Below are 16,219 nucleotides of genomic sequence, written 5' to 3' on the forward strand. Positions count from 1 at the left end.
CCTCACCGAGCCCCGCACCGATGTCCCGGCCCGGCAGCCCCCGGCCGAGCCGCCCGGAGCAGCCCCGAGACGAGGCGGTCCCGATGCCAGGTACGGGAGGTTCTGCCCTGAGGGGGACACGGAGGGGGGACAGGGGTGCGCAGGGTGGGGGACACCGGGGGTGAGTGTGGGGGGCGCGGCTGGAGGGGGGTGAATGTGTGTGTGTGTGCACGGGGGGGGGTCTGTGCACGGGTGGGGGGCTATGGGATCTCAGGGAAGGCTGTGGGATCGCAGGGAAGGCTGTGGGATCGCAGGGAAGGCTGTGGGATCACGGGGAAGGCTGTGGGATCGCGGGGAAGGCTGTGGGATCACGGGGAAGGCTGTGGGATCGCGGGGAAGGCTGTGGGATCGCAGGGAAGGCTGTGGGGTCGCAGGGAACGCTGTGGGATCACAGGGAAGGCTGTGGGATCACAGGGAAGGCTGTGGGATCGCAGGGAAGGCTGTGGGATCGCAGGGAAGGCTGTGGGATCGCAGCGAAGGCTGTGGGATCGCAGGGAAGGCTGTGGGATCGCAGCGAAGGCTGTGGGATCGCAGCGAAGGCTGTGGGATCGCGGGGAAGGCTGTGGGATCACAGGGAAGGCTGTGGGATCACGGCTGGGGTGTGTGCACGAGTGGGGGGTGTGTGCAGGGGTGTGTAAATAAATGTCTGTGTGTGTGTGCAGGGCTGCGGGGCCGCGGCTGGGGGGTGCGTTTATGGGGGATTGGTTCAAAGTTTGGGGGGTGTGGGGTGCCCCATGTGGGAATGCACTGCCGGACACGCTGTGTGCACAGGAAGGGGAAGGAGGAGAGTGAGTGTGTGAGTGTGTGAGTGCACGGCTGGGGGGCTGTGGGTGGGTAGCAGAGGGGTGTGTGGCTGGGGAGGGGGTGCAAGCAGGTTTGGGGTGGGGGGGAGGAGAGGATGTATGGCTGAGTGTTTGTGGGTGTGTTGGTGCAGGGCTGGGAACCTCTGAGCGTGTGTTGGTGTCCCTGGCAGTGTCTCTGGGTGTGTTTGTGAGTGTTGGTGCAGGATTGTGAACATCTGAGCGTGTGTTGGTGCCCCTGGCAGTGTTTTCCTGTCTCTGTGTTTGTGTGTGAGCTCAGCAGCTGCCGGGAGCCCGCCGGGATTTCGCATCCCAAACTATCCAGCAGTTTCTGTCCCGGAGCCAAGCCCAGGGAGCAGCCTGGGGGGGGGGGGTTGGGGGGGGGGGGGTGAATTAAACCCCCCAAAAAATGGGGGTGAGGGGCTGGGGGCTGCTCTGCAGCCCTGGGTGGGTTACAGGGACCAGGCCGTGGAGAAGCGGATGGAAAAGTTTGGGGAATCCTCATTTTTTCCACGGGGCTGAGCTGAGCCCCTCGCAGCCCCTCCGGTGGCTCTGCCTGGGTCGGTGGCCCCTGGGGCTGTCCCTGCCGAGCTTCACGTGCAGGAACTGCATTAAAAATCCCACGGAGAGTTTAAAAACCAGCAGAGCAGGAGGCTGGAGGAGCACACCATGGTGTGTCTGTCAGACCAGACACAAAAGGGGCCAAATCCATCCCAAAAGCTCCGAAAGCGGCTGCCGGGCTGAGCGGAGCCGCGGGAGCTCCGGGATCCGGCACAGCTGGACCGGGCCCGTGTTGGCTTTGGCCCGGAGCACGGCCGGGCCCGGGCTTTGGAGAATACATCCTCTTGTTCTCTTCCCCCTGCTCTTCCAGCTGGATGCCGCCGGCTCCGCTTCCCGGCTGAGCTCTGCTCCGAGCTCAGCCACGTCCCGGGGCCCAGGCAGCTGCGGGGGGCTGATTTCCCTGGATTTCCTTCCCTTTCCAGGTGGGAAATGGCGAGCACGGTGCAAAGAGCTTTTGCACGGGGCTCGTCCCCAGCCTGGCTCGGAGGAGGGCTGTGCACGGCTCCTGCACCAGCGGCTGGGGGGGATTTTAAAAAGGAACTTAAAAAGCTGTTCAGTATTTTGGGGAAAACGGCCTTGGAGCTTTTCCACCTTCCCTGTGGCCGCACAGGAGCTGTGGGTGGGTAGAGAGTGGTTCAGCTCCCAGTTGTGCTGGTGGCCTGAGTGGGAGCACTGGGGCCTGGCTGAGGTGCTTGGGGACATCTGTGAGTGCCCAGTTTGGTGTGTCCCTGTTGGAGGGGCATCCGTGAGTGCCCAGTTCAGTGTTCCCACCTTGGACTGGCACCCATCAGTGCCCAGTTCAGTGTTCCCATCTTGGAGTGGCACCCATCAGTGCCCAGTTTGGTGCTCCCATCTTGAGGGAGTCTCACCTCCATCCCAAACCATCCCAAATCCCCCCTCCTCTTCCTCAGCTCCTCCGGAGGGGTCCCCAAGGTGTGACCCCGAGCAGAGCTGGACCAAATTTGCCTCCTTCAGACTCCTCCTTTGCAGTGTGGGGAGCACAACGGGGTCTCCTTAATTCCCACCTGCCCAGGCTCCAGAGGCCGAATTCCATCCCTGTCCCTCCTCAGGGAGCAGCTCTGTGCTGTCACATCCCAAACCCTCGCTCCCATCTCTCTTTCCTCCTTCTTCGTGGGATTTCGGTGAGGGATGAGCAGCCAGGCCCCTCCGTGTTTGTCCCTGTGACATTCGGCTGCCGAGCCCTGGTGGCTTGGGCAGGGGCCAGCGGCTCTGTCACGCACCGCCGGGCCTGGGAATTTTCTCTCCATTCCCTTTCCCAAGTTTTACAAACCAGAGTGGCTCGTCTGGAGACACCCAGGCTGGGGAATAAACAGGGAAACCGAGGTGCCGGCGTGGTTTGGCCGAGCTCAGCGTGGGGTGGGCAGCTCAGGTGGGGTTTGCAGGGCTCGCTGCTGTTTCCCAGCTGGAGACGGAGCTTTTTTCCCAGAGTTTGTTCCCTGGCACCTCTGGAGATGGGCCGGGTGCCATCACAGCCTCCTCCCACCCAGCAGGGACGGGGACATGGCAAACCAAGGCCCCGAAATAGCCACAGGTAGTTGGCAGAGAGAAGAGGCCGCTGTCTGCCTGGGCAGGGAGGGGAGGAGTGATTATTTTTTGGAGGAATTAGCAGAAAACAGGAGGAAAACAGAGTTTCTTGCGTGGTGAGATTATCCTTCCTTCACTGAGGGACAGCGGGAAGCAGGAGAGGCTCTTTCCTCCTCCTCGTCCTCCGTGAGAAGATGATGGAGACAAATCCATCTCCGGCAGCAAAAAAACCTCCTTGGCTTTGGCTCTGCTCATTCCCACCTCCCTTTTCCCTTCCCATTTGCTGTGTGGGGCCACCCCCGTGTCCCCAATCCCTGCCTGTGTCCCAGCTCGGCAGCTCAGAGTTTGGGACACTCGTGCACATTTGTCCTTAATTCTTTCTGCCTCTTCCCAAGGATTTTGCCCCGAGGTGTGAGAGGAGGCAGAAAAAGCTGTTGCGTGCTCAGCCCCAAGCACGCAGCCTCCAGATCCAAAATGCCACTGGAGGCCTGCACGGGCTGCCCCAAGCAGGGAATTCTCAGCAGGAATCAGTGTCACCTCGCTCAGGAACCCTTTACTGGCACTGTCCTGCTCTGGGATAGGGGTAGGAACAGAAAAAAACCCATCCAAAATCAAAATAAAAGGGTTTTTTCTTGGCTCAGCGCTGATTTAAGAGCAGGATTGCAGAGTTGCACGCAGCCACGCTCAAAGCACAAAGAACCCCTCCCAAAAAAAAGCCCTGAAAGAAACAAAACCGTATTTTTTTTACCCCCACAGAAAGACATTTTGCACCGAAAGATCGATTTCTGTTTTTCTTTCCAAGTTTTTCCCTGTCAGCTCCTGAAAACGCTTCGCTCGTGTTTGTTCTTTGAACGACAGCAGAACTTACAGAGGAAAAGAAAAGAAACCCAAGCAAAAAAAAAAAAAAAAAAAAGCAAGAAAAGCAGATTTCTGGCTTTTTTCAGTGTTTCTGGGTTTGAGCAAAACAAAGCCAGGCCTTGGGGCTGCGTCGCCCCTGCTCCCGCTCCAGCTCCTGATTGAATTTCCTTGGAAAGCGCCTGCCTGGGAGCTGCAGAAACCCAAGCTCTCCTCGGGGTATTTGCTGGAGTTCTGGTGATTTTCCCCAGAACTTTTCCGTGCCTGGAGTTCCCCCTCCTGTGGGATCGGCACCCCCTGGGATGGCCCCAATATCCCTTCCCACATCCCAGTTTTCGGAATTTTCTTTGGGATCCGTGAGTGGGAGGAACCCCAACCGACAGAGAGCGCGAGCAGCAGCAGCACTGGGAAGTTTTGGGCTCCATCCCCACAGGATGTTCCTTTTGGGAAAATCCCATTTTTGTACCTCGGTTTCCTCACCAACCAAGGCAGTTTTCCAGGAAAATCCCTGGAGCTCAGGGAAGGTGTGATGGGCCCGGGTTTAAATCAGTGCCAGGCTGATCCTGGGATGAAAGGGGCTGGAGAATTGCAAATGATTCTCCTGCTTAATAACAGTGCCCGGCAGCTCCCGCTGATCTGCTCCTCAATTAACTTTTTTTAAGGACTTAGGTTGGGAAGACACAAATTTTCCCTGGCAGGACCTGTGCTGGTTTAACCCCCAAGGTTACCCAATTACCGGCCTGGCTTGGGCTTTAATTACTCCCTCCATCATTTCCCCCAAGCAGCTCCCTGCTCTGTAATTCCCAGAATCTCCTTGGATCTGATAGGCCTGGCCTTAGCAGCTTTCCAGGCCTCAGGGATAATTGCTTTTCCTTGAGGACACCCGGGATTTCCTCCTGTGTCCTTCCTCCAGGCCGGGCTCCCCTGTTTTCCCAGATTTTCCATCCTTTGGGGAGTTATCCTGCCCCAGGTGCTCCTCAGACTCCAACTCAGCCCCAGCCTGGGTCTTTTCCCTGGTGTTTTCCCATCGTTTTTCCCCATTCCGTGTCCCCACAGTGTGTTTGGGGTGGTTTATGTTGGGTTGGGATGAGGCCTGGCGCTGAGAGATGAAGGAAGAAGCCCAGACCTTCCCAGGTTTGTGTGCTGGGAAGTTTTGTTGTCCCTGTTTTTCCAGTCCAGGCTTAAAGATCCCTCCTTCCCTTGCAGCTCCACACTGGGATGGTGCCTTAATATCTATAAAATGTAAATATATTTATGTTAAATCAGTTCTTGCTGCTTAAGGAATAATTCCTCCCAAACTGCTGCGGTGTCAGAGGTGTTTCTTGCAGGGAATTTATATTTTCTCTTCCCTGAAATCCCTTGTAGGAGCAAGTCTTCCATGAATTTGGTTTGGCAGGAGCCAGTTGGAGCCATGAGGACCTTGGAGGGATGGGATTTGTAGGGACACCGACCTGGAGTCGGGGTTTGGTCACCGAGGTCAAACTCCGAACAGGGATGGACTGGATGGACGCTGCTCCTGGCCTGTCTGGCCCCAAAATTCCTCCCTCCCTTCCCACCCAAAATCTATAAATAACAAATAACAACAACTCCCGGCCTGCTGAGCTATTTGGGGGTTTTGTGGGTTTTTTTTTTTTTGCTTTGTTTTGCTTTTTTTTTTTTTTTTGCATTTAAGAAGTCTCTTCTCATAGAAACCTCTGGTGTTCTGGACTGGATTCCTCATTGTCCCAGAACTGTTTATCCAAAGCTTTGCCCAGGTGAGCAGAGAGACACTGGGCCAAAGGTTTGCCGGGTGGGAAGCAAAGCTGTGCTGGATCTGTCCTGGCCATGCTTTGGGCATCTCTCCTCCCCTTCCCACCCTCCTTTTCCTTTCCCTATCCCAGAATCTGAGGCGGCCTCGGTGCATTCATTTCAGACTGAGTGTAAAGAAGGAGATTGGGATTTTTCCTGGGATTTTGCTTCCCTCTGCTCCCTCCTGGGAAGGATTTGCTTCGGTGCCATCTCTTCTGCACTGGAAACCTGAAATGTCCCTGGAATGGGGCAGGCAGGCACCTGATCAGGCCAGGAAATCCAGGAGAGGTTTCAGACTCGTTTTACCTGCTTGAAGAAAGGATCAGAGAGCTCCCAACCCAAACAGCACTGAGCTGCTGGGTTGTTGTTCATGGCAACTGCATCCAGGATTTCCTGCTCCCTGTCCAGCCATTCCCAAGGGATTAAAGGCAGGGAAAAGGGGGCTCTCCTGAGCGTCTCCACGCTGGCAGGAGTGGCATCCTGTGGTGTTGGGTTTGGATGCTCCCCAAAAGCTCAGATGTGGATCCAGATGTGCTGAGACCCCTTCTCCCTCCTTTTTGGTCAACGCCAAACCCCAACCTGCCAAAGGGATGGGATTTGTCCCCACATTCCCAGTCCCAGCCTGATGAAGGGATGGGATTTGTTCCCACATTCCCATTCCCAGCCTCCCGAAGGGATGGGATTTGTCCCCACATTCCCATTCCCAGCCTCCCGAAGGGATGGGATTTGTCCCCACATTCCCATTCCCAGCCTCCCGAAGGGATGGGATTTGTCCCCACATTCCAGTTCCAACCCGCCAAAGGGATGGGATTTGTTCCCATATTCCCAGTCCAGCCTCTCTTTAGCTCCATGTTGGAGAAGTTTTCCTTCCCGTGCTGTCCCTCCCTGGGACTGGGGCTGGGGCCGTGTCCATCCATCTCCTGCCACCAGATTCCTTCCCTCAGAGCCAAAGGCATTCAGGAGGAAGAGGGACAGGGAAATGAGATCCCAGGAGCCGGGCGGATCCTCAGCCACATCCCAGGAATGCTGAGCAGGAGCCACGGGACACCCTGGGTGGGTTTGACTCCAAACCACGGCTCCAGCTTTGCGTCTTCCCACATCCTCTGGGGGTCTGGGCACCACAACCGGCTGGGAGAAGGGAATCCACAGGTTTTTGGGAGCTGGGGGCTGCTGTGGCTCTGCTGCCTGTGGTGTGGCTCGTGGTTGTGCTGCTGGAGAAGCTCATCCCGGGATGCTGACGGGCTGCTGCTGCCTTTTGCTTGTCTGGCTCTTTGGGAATGCTTAGCTCAGCCCATCACGAATTCCGGGTGCTTCCCACTCAGAGCACAGAGCACTTTTCCCCCTGACCAGAACCAGCCCCAGGAGCTCTGGCAGACTCAGGGCCTTGCTGCATTCCCAGAGGGATGGGACATCGGACTTTGCAGGAATTTTACAGGATCCTCGGTTGCAGCCATGAAACCTTCCAGCTTCTTTGCACCTTTCCTCTCCCCTCTCCTATTTTCCCACCTCCTTGATGGACTTTGGAGCTCACTGATGTCTCGGGGCTTCCGTGACGGATGGATTTGGACTTTGGGACTGGGGAGAATAATCAGAAAACCAGATCCATGTGCGTGTCCTGGGCTTAGCAAAGGAAAGCAGCTCCACATCTATCACTTTCCCAATCTCTGGTACCTTAGGGCAGTGCTGGGATTTATTGAAGCTGAAATTATTGTTTTTAAATGCCTCGTTACCTCTTTTCCCAAAAACCAGGGATCTGAGCTGCTCTCCCTGTGCCACGGCACCTCCACATCCCCCTTGTGCTGCTCCTGGGGGAGCAGAGACTTGGACTCTCATCCCAGGCTCTGGGGAGGATTTGCCCTGGCCAGGAAGGGTCTGGGAGTGCAGGATCAGAGAAAAGGGGAGGGATGTCCCATCCCAAGGGCCGGCTCTCCTTAGCGTTTTTCCTGGGCTCGTGGTTGGTTTTAAACCTGATGGATTCAGGTCAAGCCTGGTCTCGTTCTGGGGGCAGCAGGGGAGGGAAGGAGCCAGTCCTGCCCTGCTGGCAGCAGGGAGAGGGGATCCAGAGGGGCCTCAGCTTGGCAGGGCACCCCTGGAGCAGGGGTTGGGGGGATTTAAAGGAGGAGAGGGAGCCAGGAGCTGTGGGATGAGCCTGTGCCAGTGCTGGAAGTGCCTGTTCACCTCTCCCCGTGCCAGCAGAGCTGATGCCTCTTGTTGGGGGGAATTTGGGAGCTGCTGCCCACCCAGAGCCTGAGCACTTCCCGGGGCATTCCCTCTGCACTTCCCTGTGGATCAGGGGTGGGAACCTGCGGGGTCTGTGCTCAGCCCACACGTGTCCAGCTTCTCCCAGACCTTCCCTGGGGTCAGGCTATGACCACGAGGGTGGACATGGCCCTTTTCCATCCCATTCCCGGGGGAAATGGTGCTCTTGGGGAGCAGCATCATCCGCACATTCCCTGCGGCCCTGCAGCAGCAGGGATGTGAGGCAGCTCAAGGCAGGGAAGGACCAACTGACCCAAACTTCATTCCTGCCTATTTTTGTCCCTCTCCTGGCCAGCTTGTTCCCGGGGGAGTTAATTTAATTGCCACCTTCCTCCCTGCGTGGCTGTGGTTGTGTGCGAGCCCTTGTGCAGGGTAATTACAAGTGCGAAGCGGACACGGCAGGAACGAGCCTGGGCTCCTTCCCGGTTGGAGCAGCACCCTGGATGTCCCTGTGGATCCACCCAGCCAGGGCTGCTGCTGTCCCACGGAGCTCCAGGCCTCACCAGACTGCCCCTTGTCCCCAGGAGCAGGCACAGAGGAGGCAAGGGTTGTGCTGGAGACACGGAGTGGTCGTGGCAGGGATCTGCTGGAGCTCTCCCTGTGTCAGCCCTTCTCCTGCTGCTGCGCCTGATTTTCCAGCTCTTTTTCCCAATTGCTGACCCGCAGGGAAGGGGATCTGGCGGTGATGGGGCTGTTCTGGGCAGCCCTGGGGGGTTTTAAGCCCTGAACACACTTTGGGCACCTCACAGCAGAAACCAGAGCAGCTCCCGGGCTCTGCTGGTTCTCAGCGGCTCCAATGCCTTCCCAGGGACTCTGTGGGAGCTTCACCCTCTGTGCCCTGCCCGGGACACCTCTGGCTTCACTCAGAGCTCCCTCAACCATTGGGATTTCATGTCTGGCTTTGGATCAGGGCTGACTCCAGGCTGGGACATGACAGAGGCTGTGGGTGCAGCAGCGTGTGGGTGTTACTCACCCCCACACCCGTGGGGAGATGACAGGCTGCTCTCCTCACCTCTCCATTTCGCTCTGGGCTTTCCAGAGGCTTGGGAATGGCTTTTCTCCCATCTGGGGCTCACGTGCTCATGCTCCATTGGGATTCAGAGCCAAGGCTGCTGTAGCAAAATTCAGCTGGAGCTGCTGGATTTGCCTTGGTTGAACCCCAAAATCGCCTCACCTGCGAGAGCTGTGAGCAGGGCTCTGTGCTGGGATGAGTTTTCCTTCCCACAAAACCCCCTGTCTCAGGAGCTCCAGCACCCCAGGCTGGACCTGCACCCTGGGGAGGGCAGAGAGGGCGGTCCTGTAGAGAAACTGCGGCACGTGGATGATTTTGGAGCTGGGAGCAGAGCAGCTTCACTCCAGCCCGGCTGCAGCCCCTCTGCAGCATTTCCAGGCTCCAGCAGATCCCGGGGCGCAGCTGGAACCCCTCACTTCCCTCGTTATGCTCCTTTTAATTATCCATAACTGCCCTCCTTCCTCCTCGGCTCTGGTGTGCAGGACCCTGGTTTTATCGAGGATAATGAAGTGTCCCAAGCCCCTTTCCCCCTTCCCCTCCCCTCCCTGCCGGCATTCAGGACCTCCTGTTACAGCCAGGGCAATTATGGCTCGCTGCTCTCCCTCCCTCTGCCCAGCCTATAATTTAGTTTTATATAAAGCACGCTCCAGCCCCTGTTGTGCAAGACGTTGCTATTCCGGGGGATGGGCAGAAGGATGGGGCGGCCGGGAGGGGGCTCGGGGTGGGTGGGAGAGAGTGGCGTTGCACCGAGCCCCCCTCCCCCGACACGCCCTGGGCACCCCACATTCCCCGTGGGATGGAGCAGCCAGCTCCCAGCAGTGCCGAAGGTGGTCCTGCCTTCTCCCGGCTTTCTGCGAGGGGCGGTTTGGCACCGGGATTTCTCCCATTGGGAAGAACTCAGCTCCTTTCAGGTTTTTGCCGCCCCATCGAGGGGTCCTGCAGGGGTTACTCCTGCTCCGGAGTGCGGGAGGATGAGGGAAGGTGGCAGCCAGCTCCCGCAGGGAAGACAGTGGCCCTTTCATGGGAAGGGGGATGAAAAATCCAGCTTGAGCTGCGGAGTGTAACCAGATCCCTTGGCTCTTTTGGAGAAGGAATGTGAGAGCTTGGAAGGGTTTTTGGGATGGTGCTGCCGAGCCGCTGGCTCTGCAGCGGGGTGAGCAGCTGCGGGGTGATGCAGCCGCGGTGCCCTTCCTGAGCAGCCCCAAATCCCGCGTGGTGCTCCAGCTCTTCCCCCTTCCTGTGCGCGGCAGGGATGTGGCTTGGGAATCAGAGCCCAGACACCCTGACCGGTGCCATGGGCAGTGTCTGGGGCCGGGCTGGGGGTTTGGGTGGCCCCGGGGGGCTCGGCTCTAGCCCCGTTTCTCTTGCAGAGGTGGCCGAGCCCTCGCGCCCTCCCCCGAGGCCGATTCCAGCGGTGCCACCGGCGGAGCCCCGGCCTCCCGCCCGCCCCGCGGTGCCGAAGAAGGAGAAACCCCCGGAAGATGACAAGTCCCCAAAAGTGCTGACGAAAAGCCCCCGGGCCGAGCTCTGCGGCGCTCCCGAAGCTGTGACATGTGAGTGTTTCCCTCGGTGGCAGCTCCGGACACGGCCGGAGGCCGTGCCTTGGGCTGCTGCCACCTCATCAGCAGCGGGGCTCATTAAAAAGCGGGGCAGAGGTGGGAACTGTCTCCTCCTCGCTTTGTTCCTCCCCACATCAAAGCTCAAACCGAGCCTGAGTCACCTGGAGAGGCGAAAGCGAAGGGCGGCACCCGGCATGGCTCTCGCTGCCCTCCGAGGCGGAGCCGGGGCAGCTGGGGCTGCTTTGGGAAGCGTTGGGGTCCTCTGGGATGCCGTGGTGGGAAGAGGGATGAGCCCTCGGGGAAGAAGCTGGGTGGAGCATCCCCCAAAACCCCAGTGGGAGAGAGGAGAGCCCCAGAGAACGTTTTCGAGGGCACAGCCCCGGGATGTCTCCGTGGGCACAGCCCCGGGATGTCTCCGTGGGCACAGCCCCGGGATGTCTCCATGGCACAGCCCCGGGATGTCTCCATGGCACAGCCCCGGGATGTCTCCGTGGGCACAGCCCCGGGATGTCTCCGTGGGCACAGCCCCGGGATGTCTCCATGGCACAGCCCCGGGATGTCTCAGTGGCACAGCCCCGGGATGTCTCCATGGGCACAGCTCCGGGATGTTTCCGTGGGCACAGCCCCGGGATGTCTCAGTGGCACAGCCCCGGGATGTCTCCATGGGCACAGCTCCGGGATGTTTCCGTGGGCACAGCCCCGGGATGTCTCAGTGGCACAGCCCCGGGATGTCTCCGTGGGCACAGCTCCCGGGGCGGGAGCGCATCAGGCCCTTGCTGGAGCAAAGGGAGACGCTTCGCGCTGGGACAGCTCTTGCCTTGGCGAGTCCAGGGCAAGGGTGAGGCTGGTGCCAAGCCTGGCTGAGCCGGGCTGTCCGCACAGAGGAGTTGGTTTTGCCGCAGGCGGTGGCGGGGCCAGGCAGCACCTCCCAAAATCTGCTGCCGTGAGAAACGCCGGGGTGGGGTAGGCGCAGGGCGCGGGCCGGGGTGCCCTCGCTCCGTTCCCCGTTGCAGGGGTGGGGGAGCGGAGCTGGCAGACGCGGGAGGCTCTCCTGGAGCCGTCCATCCTTTCCCTGGCCCCCAGCCCGGATCCCAGGGTTTCTCTCCCAGGCTGCCATTCCCCTTCTGCTGGATGCTGGCGCGCAGCTTCCCCTTCCAAGGGGCGCAAAGTGGATGGAAGGTTCCCCGCGGGATGAGGGCGGGTGGGAACGGAGCTGCGCGCTCCGGAGGGTGGGCAGGGGAGGGGAGAGGACGGCGAAATGCGGGCGCTGGAGCGGGGAGAGCGCACGTTTCCTGCGGCAGAGCCCGAGACTTGTGCAGCATCTGGGAGCTGGGCCGGCTGCCCAAAGACATTCTGCACGTCTGACTCACACCGCAGCCGCTGCACGGCCCCCTCCCCAGCCCAGCCCAGCCCCCCGGCCGCCCCCCACGGGCCTCGGGGCTGGGAGGGACGTGGGCACCCTCCTGCTGGGTGCTGGATGAAGGGACCTTCCCTTCTCTCCCTGGGAAATGAGGAGCGTCCCCTCTGGTATCCCCCACTCCTCCCAGTGCTGCTCTTGGGGGGGTCACCATTGGGTTTTGGGGGTTTTTCCTCCTTTGGCAGGACCCGGGCAGCACAGTTAGGCTCTCCCATGGGATGGTGGCGTTCCCGTGCCAGTCTGGCTCATGGCAAGCTCAGGAGGGACAGGGCAGAAGGGGCTGTCGGGTGCGAGGTCATGTCTGTGTCCAGCAGTGCCAGGATTGCCCCCCCCGAAGGCTCAGCTCTGGTGCTTGAATCCATTTTTCCAGCATTTTGGAGCACTGGGATTGAGGGTTTGGGATTCTGGGTGTTGAGTTTCAGGTAGGAACAGCAGACCCAGGTGGCCACTCCAAGCCCTGGCAGTGGCTCGGGGAGGGTCACAGCAGGGGGACCCCGGTGATGCTGCCCTGGGACAGCCTGAGGGGATCCAGGAGTATGGCCTCGGTGGGAAACCCAAAGGGAATATCCAGGAGGTTTTTGGTCATTGAAGAGCTGTAGACAGGCAGTTTTCCCCAAAATCCTGGGGTTTCAGGGCTGCTCCCCCCACTCCTGCCCGGAGATACTGAGGAGCTGGAGGTGCCTCTTTTAGAAGAGCTTTGGCCTTGTGTCCTAAAGGCTGTCCTAAAAAAATGGGAGCTATTTTCCCTGACTTTGAGCAGGGGGATTCCTGGCTGCCTCTGGCTGCCCCTCACCGGAGCCAGAGCGTGATTTTGATTTACAAACAGTTTAATCTGTGGAATGCGGCGAAATGGGGAGCGCCAAGTGCATCCTGCTGCAATCCCAGAGAATCCAGCTGCCGTCCGAGGCTGCTGAGCTGCTGCTGCGTCCCTCTTGACTCAGCCCCTGTGGGCTCAGCCCCTTCCTGTCACAGCTCTGGGCAGCCCTGGTCACTGTGGGCATCCTCGGTGCCATCTCAGTGCACACACGAGGCTGGAGAGGGCACCGGGCAAGGGTACACAGAAAGCCAACATTCCATGAGGTTTTTTAGGGAGGGGAGACAATTCCTGTTTTATCCAAGACCTGTTTTCTGTTTCCCCAGTCTCCCATCCCTCCTGCCTCCAGCCCACTTTTCCCGCTCAGCTCTGGTTATTTTAAGTTCCCTTCCCAGTGGGTGTCAAAGACCAAGCTCCCAGTTTAACCTCCCTCGGCGGCCCGAGCCGAGCTCAGCCTGGTAAAACCAAGCACTGGGACCATCCACTTGTGTCTTTCACCTTCCACCTATTTTATTTTCGCCTTCCATCTATTTTATTTTCGTGGATTCAAGACAGGGACCATCTGTGCCCGCTCCACCCCCGTGTCCCCCCGTGCCCTGCACAGAAAGTAGCTCCTGTTCCCTGGTGCCTTTGCCCTCGAGCCTCTCTCCTGAATCATCCCTTGTTTACTGCCACGGCAGAGGAAAAGCAAAGTTTGGCCGAAGCACCACCAGACAGGATTTTATTTGTGGCATTGCTGGGGAGGGTGATGGGTGCTGGGACTGGGAACCAGCACAAAGATGGGTGCCCCCATTCCTTGTGCTGGTTCCCAGTCCTCTCCCAGAGCACCACAGCTGGGGATGGCAGGGGCACGGGGCTGAGCCACCCTGGGCTCTGGCAGCATCCTGGCAGGACACGGGGCTGCGGCGGGAGAGGCTGCAGGGAGGCACAGACACAGCAGAGTTATTTTCCTCCTCCTGCAGAGAAGTTCAGCCAGAGGTTGTGGAGACCTTAAGGAAGTGGCCGGTTCCCGCAGGGCCGGGGAGAGGAGCAGGCTGGCTCCGCAGGGGCCGGGGAGAGGAGCAGGCTGGCTCCGCAGCGGTGCCTCATCTCCTCTGGCTTTACAGAGGGCGGTGGGGACATCCAGGAGCTCTGTCTGGCAGCCTCGGTGGGTTCATCCCTGCTGGCTGTGCCGGGAGATCTCCTCCTTCAGGTCCTCTGGTGATTTGCAGCAGTTTCAGCACGTCCTTCACGACAAATCTTCATTTCTTGGGGTTTTTTCATCCCTTCCTCTCACCGGAGCCTTTGCCTCCTTCCCTTCACCATCCCTTCTCCTTCCTTTGTCCTTCCTTCCTCCAGCCACCTTTTCCACATCTCCAATTCCATCTCCATCCTCTTGGACCATCCATCCATCAGCATCACCTCTCGGTCACCCCGTGTCCAGCTGGGGACCGGATTCCCGTGTTTCTCTGGGGTCTGGGCACGCGTTTCTCCCGGCGGAGAGGGCGGGGGGGGTAAGGTGCTGCTCTCTCCTCTTCAGGCCAGCCGCAGGTGCGAACACCCCCGCAGCCCCCCGGGCCCTGCACCCACCTGCTGCACAACGGCGCCGGGCGGGGGCCGGAGCCGGGCGGTGCCAACGGGGAGGCGGGGAACGGGATGTGCCGGGCCGTGCCCAGCTCGCAGAAGCCGCACCGAAAGCTGCAGTCGCACCATTCCATCAACAGCCAGAGCAGCAAGAAGAGCAAGGGCAGCTCCAAGTCGGCCTCTTCCCACATCCCCATTGAGGCGCAGGAAGGTATCAGCTGTCCTCTCTCCTGGTCTCCTCGGGCCCCTCATCCCTTGGGATCTCATCCTCCGAGCCCAGCGGGACCCCTGGGCCCTCCTGGCAGCCTCTGCAGGGCGAGTGCTGAGCGGGGCCATCTCCTGTCCTCCAGAATTGGTCTCTCTTGAGGCCTGGGTGTTGAGGGAGACTCCCTGGGGCAGTGCCTGCCTCCCGACCCCTTTTCCCATCCCTTCCGCGAATTCCTGAGGGAGGATTTCCATCCTCGCGGCGCTCCCCCAGCACCCACCCGTGCCGGACGCTGTCTCACCCCTGCGTTCCTCCCCAGACTGCTGCGTCCACTGCATCCTCTCCTGCCTCTTCTGCGAGTTCCTGACCCTCTGCAACATCGTGCTGGACTGTGCCACCTGCGGCTCCTGCACCTCCGAGGACTCCTGCATCTGCTGCTGCTGCTGCAACTCGGGCGAGTGCGCGGACTGCGACCTGCCCTGCGATATGGACTGCGGCATCATCGACGCCTGCTGCGAGTCCGCCGACTGCCTGGAGATCTGCATGGAGTGCTGCGGGCTCTGCTTCTCCTCCTGAGGGCCCCGCTGGGCCGGGGGACCCGCGCTGGGACCCCCCAGGCTCTCCCGCAGCGGGCGAGGCTCCGGCCGGTCCCCTCGGGAAACGCCAAAACCTCCAGGAGGAGGAGAGCGAATCCCTCGCTGCGAAACCTCGTCCTTGGAGCCGGAGCCGGATCCTGCCTGGGGAAGGGGGAACCCAGACGGCCGTGGGGGGCTCTGGCAGTGTCCTGTCCCGCTCTACCTCTGCCCGCACCGGGGCACCGCGGGAGCCTCCTGCTACCTGAGCCGAGAGCAGGAGCGCCCGTCCCGCAGAGCCACCCCGGGGCCCGGCGTTGGGGACAGCCCGTGCCGCTGGCACCGCCCCAGGACAGCGCTCCGGGAGGGTTACAGGGGGTGGCACGGAACATCCCCCTGCCAGGACACCTCCAGGGACACCTCCAGGGACACCTCCAAGGCCGGGTGACCCCCGCGCACCGGGAGATGCTGGAGCCTCCAGCCCGGCTGTGGAGTCCCGTGCTGGGGGACGCGTCCTGCCAGGCCCCCCCTCCCCTCGGTGCTGAGCCCGGCAGCCAAGTGCAATACCCGCAGCCTCCCCCCTCCCGGGAAGAAGCTTTTCCTGCAGCCGGAGCTGTGCCGAGCTGCCACCGACCCCCGCGTGTCCCCCGTGTGTCCCAGGCGTGGCGGGGCAGGGTGGCTCGGTTGGTGCCAAATGACCCCCAGCAGTTGTTGGCCCCCGTGCCACCATCCCGGGGACAGGGCTGGTGGCTGGGTGGGGGTGGCAGACACCCCGCTGATGGGCTGGGGAGACGGGGAGGGAAGTGTCAGGGTATTTTATAAGTTTTTTGTTCCTTTTTATTGTAAATAAAGGTCTTTCTTCATTTCCGACCCACGGCTGCCGCAGCACGTGCTCTGCCGGACACTCCCTGGGGACAGAGGCTCCGTGTCCCCTGTCCCTGCAGCCCATCCTGCTCCCAGCTGGCTTTGGGGACATGGGACAGGTCAGTGACAGCCCCAGCGTGCTCCTGTTTACTCCTTGTGCTGGGAAGGAGAGTACAAGAGGACTCTCTGTCCTTGGCTCCAGGGAACAGGTTGAGGTCCTGGAGTGCCCTGGGACAAACCCTGTCCCCATTGTGCCACCACCCTTGGGGTGTCATCTGCTCCCGGGCTGCTTCACCAACCCCAGGGCACAAACTCCCCACAGGAGAAAATAAATTACGTGAATTCCCAGCAGAAGGGCTGCGGCTG

General features: G+C 60.2%; 1 protein-coding gene across 1 annotated transcript; it reads left to right on the forward strand.

Moving 5' to 3' along the window:
• Window positions 1-14,993, forward strand: MDFI (MyoD family inhibitor; the record flags this gene model as incomplete). Its single annotated transcript, XM_082296252.1, has 4 exons — window positions 1-90; window positions 10,230-10,412; window positions 14,169-14,423; window positions 14,737-14,993. The coding sequence occupies exons 1-4, from the start codon at window positions 21-23 to the stop codon at window positions 14,991-14,993; spliced, it is 765 nt and encodes a 254-aa protein (XP_082152378.1). The 5' UTR covers window positions 1-20.
• Between the last annotated feature and the right edge of the window lie 1,226 nt (window positions 14,994-16,219).

Source organism: Coloeus monedula, assembly GCF_965178545.1.
Source record: "Coloeus monedula genome assembly, chromosome: 23".
Classification (NCBI taxonomy): domain Eukaryota; kingdom Metazoa; phylum Chordata; class Aves; order Passeriformes; family Corvidae; genus Coloeus; species Coloeus monedula.